The 9,433-nt window shown below is 46.2% G+C and overlaps 1 protein-coding gene across 1 annotated transcript; it reads left to right on the top strand.

The window, feature by feature from the left end:
- Positions 1–1,894: 1,894 nt before the first annotated feature.
- Positions 1,895–4,625, top strand: HSPA2 (heat shock protein family A (Hsp70) member 2). Its single transcript, XM_006760093.2, has one exon. It carries the CDS (start codon positions 2,264–2,266, stop codon positions 4,169–4,171), a length of 1,908 nt encoding a protein of 635 aa, XP_006760156.1. The 5' UTR covers positions 1,895–2,263; the 3' UTR covers positions 4,172–4,625.
- Positions 4,626–9,433: the final 4,808 nt, after the last annotated feature.

The raw sequence follows: 9,433 nt of genomic DNA, 5'->3' as shown, positions 1-9,433 counted from the left end.
GTGACCCCCAATTTCATTGTTACAAATTGAACATAATTAAAGCATAGTGATTAATCACAAAAACAATATGTAATTATATATGTATTTTCCAATGGTCTTAGGCGGCCCCTGTGAAAGGGTGGTTCGGTCCCGAAAGGGGTCGGGACCCACAGGTTGAGAACCGCTGCTTTATAGGGTTCTAGCAACATTACTTCTAGGCCACAGATTACTTATGTTTCCCAGACAAAAACTTTGCTCCAGCACTGTCTTACACAACTTTGATATGGGCTATCCATTCCTACCCTCTTTCAAAGGATGTTCCCCACCTCCCATAGCCCCAGGGGGTGGAGATCGTGGCAGATGAAGTTCTTGAACCCATCCTGTCCACCTGAAGACGCTCTTTCTTGCTTGTATCCCCGCTCATGTAGGACCACCAGTCTGTATAAGATTTGTAGTTGCCCCAGGATACGATGCTTTCCTCTTACCCCAGCTACTACAACACATGCAAACAATGCCTTTCCTCCCCGCTTTGCTGGCAAACTCCCGCGCCTGGCTCGGCATGTCATCTCTCCCAGGAAGCCCTCGCCGACACTTTCCCGTCTGCGTGTGCCCCTCCTTTGTGTTCCCATAGCACTGCTCTCCAATTACGTTTATCTCTTTATTAGACTCTCGACCTCACAAAGACAATCTCATTTGTCTTCTTACTCTCACATGGAAGGTGCCCCTTAAAGCTTGTTGAAGAAATGCCTACAGCTTCCTCCCGCCATGCGAAGTGTTAGCTCAGCGATGTTGTTGCTGTTTCCTTCAGGAGCCCATTTATCAGAGTCAGCTTCTACCCCGGCACCGGGTGCCAGGCAGGACTTCCAACCCTAGTCTCAGGCTCCTCTTAGAAAACGAAATGTTCTTTTCACCTACCTTCTCTGGGGGTTTATGCCTCTAATGTAACGTGAGCTAAAGAAAGTCTCACTCGGGCGAGCTGTCACAAACACGACTCGGGTCACAAACACGAGCGCGTGCGCGGCGGCTGGGGATGAGAGGATCGGGCGGGGGAGGGAGGGGGGCTGGGCGAGAGGCTGGGTTATTTTAGGGAGCAAACGTGAGGGTCTGATTATAGATTGATCCCACGATTAACTCAAAGTAGCTGATAAAGCCCTTGAAATCCAAAATAAAGAAACCAGTGGAGAGAACAGGGAGACGAAATCAGGAAGCTTAAAGGGGCAGGGCCAGCAGGAAAAATGGAAAGCGAGGTAGAGCAAGTTTAAACGCTGGGGAGGCGAGTTGCAGGCTCTCCCCAGTTCCTATTGCGCGCGGCGCGGGAGTGGGGGCGTGGGGAGGAAGGTCGGCCTTTTCGGGTTCTCTCTAGGGCTCCCGCCCGGGCTCCTGCTATCCTCGCCCGCCAGGCAGTTTACACCGAGCGCTCACACCTACGGAGACGCAGCGAGGTACGCCAAGTGCCCAGTAAAATGCTGGGCGGCCGGCAGCCCGATCCCAGCACACCAGGGTTATTTCCTTTTCGCCTCCGACTTAGGGGGAGTCGCCTTCACGCCGAGGCCACGTCAACATTAAAAAAGCAGGTTCTGGCCCTATTTTCTCGGCGCAGCCCACCCAATGAACTGCCCTGTCCCGGAGTGCTCGGGTAGTAGGTTCACTTGGCTCTGAACTGCACTTCGGGCCCACAAACTGGGCGAAAATCCCAGGTGACTCCCCTCTCCCGGTCCCCTTCCGCGCCCCGCTCCCACCACGCCCCAGCCGTTCCTTCCCCGCCCCACTTGGAAGCCCGCGCTGCCCATTGGCCGCGTGCCCTGCCAATCTAAAGGACGTTGACGAATCCCGCCTTAGGGAAGGCAAAGAGCTAGAAAACGCGCACACACCTGGGGGCGCAGGGGAGGTGTGCGAGCCTAACGCCCCCAAGCTGCCGGGCAGCGCGAGAGCAGCGGCGGACCCGGCCGCTAGGAGACAAGGGCGGGGCCTCATTTGCATAACGGCCGCCCCTCGGCGCCTGGCGCGGGCCGCGGTCCCGCCCCTCACTCACTGGAAAGCTGTTGGGCCCCGGGCGGGTCACTCGGACCAAGGCAAGCCTCGGCGGGCGGTCCTGGGAGCCGATTGGCTCTGGGATTCCTCACAGGGAGGCAGGGCGGCGGCTATAAGAGCCGGGAGCCGAGCGGCGCGGAGCGGGAGGCGCTGCTGCACGGCCAGGGTCAGGTGCACGGCGACCGTTAGTTGACGCCGCGGGTTTTCTCTCCCTGGTGTTCTCGCCTCACGCCGCTCGCCTCTCTCAGTCAGGATGTCTGCCCGTGGCCCGGCTATCGGCATCGACCTGGGGACCACCTACTCGTGCGTGGGGGTCTTCCAACACGGCAAGGTGGAGATCATCGCCAACGACCAGGGCAACCGCACCACCCCCAGCTACGTGGCCTTCACCGACACCGAGCGCCTCATTGGCGACGCCGCCAAGAACCAGGTGGCCATGAACCCCACCAACACCATTTTCGACGCCAAGAGGCTGATCGGACGTAAGTTCGAGGACGCCACGGTGCAGTCGGACATGAAACACTGGCCGTTCCGGGTGGTGAGCGAGGGAGGGAAGCCCAAAGTGCAGGTGGAGTACAAGGGCGAGATCAAGACTTTCTTCCCGGAGGAGATCTCCTCCATGGTCCTCACCAAGATGAAGGAGATCGCCGAAGCGTACCTGGGCGGCAAGGTGCAGAGCGCGGTCATCACCGTGCCGGCCTATTTCAACGACTCGCAGCGCCAGGCCACCAAGGACGCGGGCACCATCACGGGCCTCAACGTGCTCCGCATCATCAACGAGCCCACGGCGGCGGCCATCGCCTACGGCCTGGACAAGAAGGGCTGCGCGGGCGGCGAGAAGAACGTGCTCATCTTCGACCTGGGCGGCGGCACCTTTGACGTGTCCATCCTGACCATCGAGGACGGCATCTTCGAGGTGAAGTCCACGGCCGGCGACACCCACCTGGGCGGCGAGGACTTCGACAACCGCATGGTGAGCCACCTGGCGGAGGAGTTTAAGCGCAAGCACAAGAAGGACATCGGGCCCAACAAGCGCGCGGTGCGGCGGCTGCGCACGGCCTGCGAGCGCGCCAAGCGCACCCTGAGCTCGTCCACGCAGGCCAGCATCGAGATCGACTCGCTGTACGAGGGCGTGGACTTCTACACGTCCATCACCCGCGCCCGCTTCGAGGAGCTCAACGCCGACCTCTTCCGCGGGACCCTGGAGCCGGTGGAGAAGGCGCTGCGCGACGCCAAGCTGGACAAGGGCCAGATCCAGGAGATTGTGCTGGTTGGCGGCTCCACCCGCATCCCCAAGATCCAGAAGCTGCTGCAGGATTTCTTCAACGGCAAGGAGCTGAACAAGAGCATCAACCCCGACGAGGCGGTGGCCTACGGAGCCGCGGTGCAGGCGGCCATCCTCATCGGAGACAAGTCGGAGAACGTGCAGGACCTGCTGCTGCTCGACGTGACCCCGTTGTCGCTGGGCATCGAGACGGCCGGCGGCGTCATGACCCCCCTCATCAAGAGGAACACCACGATCCCCACCAAGCAGACGCAGACCTTCACCACCTACTCAGACAACCAGAGCAGCGTGCTGGTGCAGGTGTACGAGGGCGAGCGGGCCATGACCAAGGACAATAACCTGCTGGGCAAGTTCGACCTGACCGGGATCCCCCCGGCGCCCCGCGGGGTCCCCCAGATCGAGGTCACCTTCGACATCGACGCCAACGGCATCCTCAACGTCACCGCCGCCGACAAGAGCACGGGTAAGGAAAACAAAATCACCATCACCAACGACAAGGGTCGCCTGAGCAAGGACGACATCGACCGGATGGTGCAGGAGGCGGAGCGGTACAAATCGGAAGATGAGGCCAATCGCGACCGTGTCGCCGCCAAAAACGCGGTGGAGTCCTATGCCTACAACATCAAGCAGACGGTGGAAGACGAGAAACTGAGGGGCAAGATCAGCGAGCAGGACAAAAACAAGATCCTCGACAAGTGTCAGGAGGTGATCAACTGGCTCGACCGAAACCAGATGGCAGAGAAAGATGAGTATGAACACAAGCAGAAAGAGCTGGAGAGAGTGTGCAACCCCATCATCAGCAAACTTTACCAAGGCGGCCCTGGCGGCGGCGGGTCTGGAGCCTCCGGGGGACCCACCATCGAAGAAGTGGACTAAGCTTGCACTGCAGTCAGCGTAAACCTCTTTTCCTTTCTCTAATTTGTTTCCTTTGTTTTTGTTTCTTCTTTTAAATGTCCTGTGCCAAGTATGAGATCTATTTTTGGAAGTCTTTAGCCCGGTGTATGCATATGAAAGGAAAGGAGCAACAACTTAGTTTAATTATAAAAAGTTAGTTCTAAAGTTTGATTATTTGAGGTTTCTCTTTTAATGCATTTTGCTGTTTGCTGACTTGAGCATTTTTGCTTAGCTTAGTTTGAGATGGGAAACCTGAAGTTTGCACACATGTTCTGTGGAAGCTTGGTAACAATAAAATACATAGAAGCTTGAATTGTTTATTTTTATGTACTACAAGAGGAAAGTCAACATTGCAGTAAAGTCAAGAACAGAAATTATTTTTTGCACACAATTGCATACATACAAATTCAAAGTAAAGCTGAAATTGATCTGAAAATTACTGTCTTGGAGTTTTCAATTTTCTCTTGGTACTCTTACTCAAGTTGGTCTTTAATATGAGATGAAATATATCTAACTCAATCTTGTCTAATTCTCAAATGAGTTTCCTGCTTTAATTACCAACAACTTAAGGGGAGAAGATCTGGGTAAACTCCCTTTCCGCCTCTTTTAATACAGAAACCAAACTGGGGTCTTCCACTGTACCCAGACTCCTAATGCTTGGCTTAGTGTTCAAGTGAAAATACACCTGAGTATTCCATTAAAATACAAGCTATATTCTGGGGTTAAGTGATTCTTTGAAAAAAGCTGGGGTAGGAGTTCTGATAATTAGTATGGAACAAGTTGCTTTTCTGTGTTTTAATTGTCTAGTGAAATAGCTCAACCTCTGGGGTTAAGGCAAATTCCATAAGGATATGTTTTGAGCAGGTATAATTTCTAGGGGGATAGGAGGAGATACGTATTTTTTCCTGCTTTAAGAATCATAATGCTTTCTCAATATCTGCCTTAAATCACTAGAATAGGATTTTTTAAGGCAAACTGCAAGATAGTCTTGTATTGTGTTAATATACAACTTGTCCATTTTCCTATATATCTTATCTGATTTGAGGTTGTTACAGATAGGAAAATTGCAACCCTTTGGGATCTACTATCCTGGGCCTTAAAATTCACATCCTTGGGAGAAGTGGGTTCATGTTTATTTTTCATTGAAATTACACTTTTGCTTTGTTCTGATTTATTCTCTTCAAGGGGAACTTGGGAGAAATTCTGTAAAGCTGATTGGAAAATGCATAGTTAACCTAATGTTTTCACCACACATAGACATTTTGATATCTCTTTCCAAGTGATGTAGCTTTGCTTCATGTTGTTCATAACAGTGAATTATAGAAGCTATATTTTTAATATAGTAGTGGACCCTTCTTTTTCAGAGAGATTAATTTTTGAATATAAAAACTAGGGAGCAATTAGCCTAAAAATATTGGGCTTTGATAATGACCCTCACACAAGAGCTGACTCCTATGTACATCTGCTTTTCCTCCCTCCACCTCCCCCCTCCTCCTCCTCCAAAGCAAGTCTCATTTGGGTGGGGGGAAGATAAAAAAGCAATTGTGAAATTGCTTCAAATTAAACTTAAAAAAATTACACTGAAAAGCTGAAGATAATTTGGGGTTTTTCAATGCTGGTGTCAAGCTGGTGGAAAGTTTTTAGCAAGGAGGCAGTAAGGGTATTTCAATGACTAGAGATAATATCACATAAATATTTGACAAACTACCTTGTTACTAGGAGAACAGGTCATTAATAGCCTTAGAGTGACTTTTAGCATTAATTTTTTACCGAGGTAATACCCATGCTGTTAAACTTCTAGTAGTTCTTGATTTGTTATAATTGTTTATCCCTTGCTCTAACGTCAAAATATAATGGAGTCTTTCTGTGAGTGCAATTTGGTATTAATATGACTCATTTTAGACCTCACTTTAGAAGACATTAGTTTCTAAAGTATCAGAAAAATGACTAGTAGTCTCTTTGATCGGGTGGCCTGACCTCTGGTAACTGCCTATAGCACTAATTTCAATTTATGCAGATACTTAATTTTTTATTATTTTGAAAAGTAATTTGTAAAGCTCCTAGCCTTCTTGATTGTGTTTTTTTTTTAATTTAATCCTGTCTTCTCAAATGTATCTAGATCTCAATATTATTAAGATAAAGCCACCAAAGCAGCCATTTAGTGTTTCCAGGGTCAGTTGAAACTAGTAACCCAGTAACTCCTGGGAACTCCTTAGTAAATGTTAGATCAGCCATAGTCAAATGACAATGGAAAAAGCACTTGATTTTAGGATAAGGCTAAATTACAGTTTAAGAATTAATTAAGCATCACTTGAACTTTAAAGTAGTGTATTATGGTAGAGACTAGTGGTCATGACTAAAGCAAATGCAATACATATAGAATACTAAAGGATTAAAAAATACATTTCTCAGCCCTAGCCAGTTTGGCTCAGTGGATAGAGTGTTGGCCTGTGGACTGAAGAGTCTCAGGTTCCACTCAGGTCAAAGGCACATGCAGGCTCATCCCCAGTGGGGGGCATGCAGGAGGCAGCTCTCATCATTGATGTTTCTACCTCTCTCCCTTCCCTTCCTCTCTGAAATCAATAAAAATATATTTTAAAAAATACATTTCTCAGAATAGGCACTTAAATTCTTATCAGAATGTCTAACATAGTTGTCCCTGTTTTGAGGCAACAAAACTAGACACCTATTAAGACTTAATAGGTTGTTTACAATATTTGAGATGTGTGAAATTTCAAAACAAGCTCACTCTTAAATTTTTATAGTATTAATTTGATATGTATAATGGAAATTCATTAAAAATTGTACATTAGGAGATAGTAATACAATATATTTAAACTTAACATGCATAATAGAATATTTGATGAATCATAATCAAGGAAGACTTAATAAGAATTTCTTTATATATAATCTTAAATGAGAATATAACCTTGCTATCTAGATAAAAAGATTTCTTTTTATGAAGCTTAAATAGCAGGCCCATAATAAGGCCTTCACCTACTTTAAATTGAATGCAGTTTATAAAAATTGTGTTGTGAGGCATCTTCTTCTTGCTTGAACACTGCAATTGAAGTTTTAAAGAATCTCAAATCCATATATTAGACAATTGCTAAAGGAATATATATATATATGAAGGAACAACAAGACTATTCACTTGCTTCTGTAAATTAATAAATAGGTATATGAAAACTATTTTTGAAAGGCTATCCTTAAGCATTAAAATTAGATACAGAATTTCATTTCTTGAAGAAAAAGTATGAGTCTTTGGAAAAAGAGCCCAGTGTATATTTTGATATAGCTCTTGGAATGTGTATATGCATTTCTGAAACTTAATAGGGTGATATTTAATGTAGAAATGTCTTTTAGAACAAATCAAGAAGCCATAGGCTCTTTCTTCCACCACTTTCCAAAGTAATTAGGTTGTTTATGAATTCAAGATTGGGGAAATAAGCAACTAACAATGGAGTTGCTAATTAAAATACTGTCATTGTCATGTCCTTACATGTTAATTTTTAAAGGTAGATTTATAACACTATAAACCTTTCCATTATTACTTTTTTCATAGTATAAACATGCATTGTAATTCATTTAATGTCTTGTGCCTAAAATCTGAGACCAGCAACTTAGTTCTGTTATGTTCTCTTAGTTATATGACTTTGAGAAGTTCTTTTAATTAGGAAAAAAACCTACACATACATACAAAACAAAACCTTTCCCTCACAGGACACTTGGAATTATTATTTAGATAGTACCTTTAACCCTACCTATAATATCATGAATTTTTTTTCCTAAAAAAGAAAATTATATTTCCATTTTAGGTTGTGAATTTCTAATGGCATTAAAAAAAACCACCTATTTGGCCGAAACCGGTTTGGCTCAGTGGATAGAGCGTCAGCTTGCAGACTGAAAGGTCCCAGGTTCGATTCCGGTCAAGGGCATGTACCTGGGTTGCATCCCCGGTAGGAGATGTGCAAGAGGCAGCTGATCAATGTTTCTCTCTCATCGATGTTTCAAACTTTCTATATCTCTCACTTCCTCTCTGTAAAAAATCAATAAAATATATTTAAAAAAACAAACAAACAAAAATAACATTTAAAAAAAACCTATTTGGTGACAATTCCAACCTAAGAAATGAGTGGGTCACTTTTTAAATAATGATTTAGCAATAAAGACAGTATTTTCTTCCCTCTTTTGTGAGGGTTTGTTAATACAGAAGTATAAGGTGGTCCTTCAGAGTTCTAGAAGGTTTCCTTTAAAACTATGTCCCTCAGCACATGTGAAATAACTTGTATCTTTCATGTAGGTCATTGTTTTGGGTTCTCTTATTTTTACCTTAGTTTTGTATGTGAGCATGAAGTTAAACTATGGTTAAGTGTCCAATATCTTTGTTTTTCTTCCCTTATTGGGATAAACTGGAGGTTGACAGAAGTTTGGGCTGTCTTCCGGAGAATGCCTGTGGGTAAATAGATTCCAGGTTTTTCTTCCTCTCCTCCTCCCCTCCCCCGGAGTTGTATGGCAGCTTGGTGAGAAACGCTTGGTCACTGGGATAGTCTACTCCTTTTCAAATGAGTCATCGTGCAGTAAGCCAGCCTTGAGGCCACAGCCTCAAAGCAACTCTGCCTGTGTCTAGCGAGGTGGGTTTTTCTATTATCCCGAGCCAACCAGGACAGCTATCAGCAGTGGGCGCAAGTGAATGGAACATAAATATAAGTGACTACGATTTTATGTTACTGTAACCAGTGGTTACCTTAGCAAGTAGTGAGGAGTGAAAGTAGTGGGAATGTCTATTGCCGTATTTTAAAAATTTATGGAGCATACAGTCACCGACTATTAACGGAGCATCCCATCCAAGCAAGCGGTGGGGATAAAACAAAATATACGAGGCATTCCCAGTCACGTATCATTTAGCATTGCTCACATCAGTGTTGGGAGGAAAGAACTCCAGTCTGCATATCCACTCAGTAGCAAGAAGAAATGAAAAACATGATTTGAAAAGTGCCAAGTGTAGATGTAAACGTATCAGTTGACTACCCATTGATGCAAAGCCAGCTGCTTTGAGCAACACGGATTTTGAGTACTTACTAACGGCGGTGCTTTCTTTACACACCGCTCCTTACAACCCTTAACCCCTGCTGGGGTGTCTGCCGAAGCGTCATCGGTTGTCCCGCCCTGGGCTTCGCATCTGGTTAGGCAGCAGAACCAAGTGTGAACACACTATTTCCAAGCTCCCTCCCCTCCTCCCGC

The sequence above is a fragment of the Myotis davidii genome, unplaced genomic scaffold (genome assembly GCF_000327345.1).
Source record: "Myotis davidii unplaced genomic scaffold, ASM32734v1 scaffold337, whole genome shotgun sequence".
Taxonomy (NCBI): Eukaryota; Metazoa; Chordata; class Mammalia; order Chiroptera; family Vespertilionidae; genus Myotis; species Myotis davidii.
This window is presented reverse-complemented; position numbering and strand designations above follow the sequence as displayed.

Bases quoted from the DNA above. Each gene is read 5' to 3' on its own strand.
- HSPA2 (XM_006760093.2), top strand. From the start codon at position 2,264: ATGTCTGCCCGTGGCCCGGCTATCGGCATCGACCTGGGGACCACCTAC.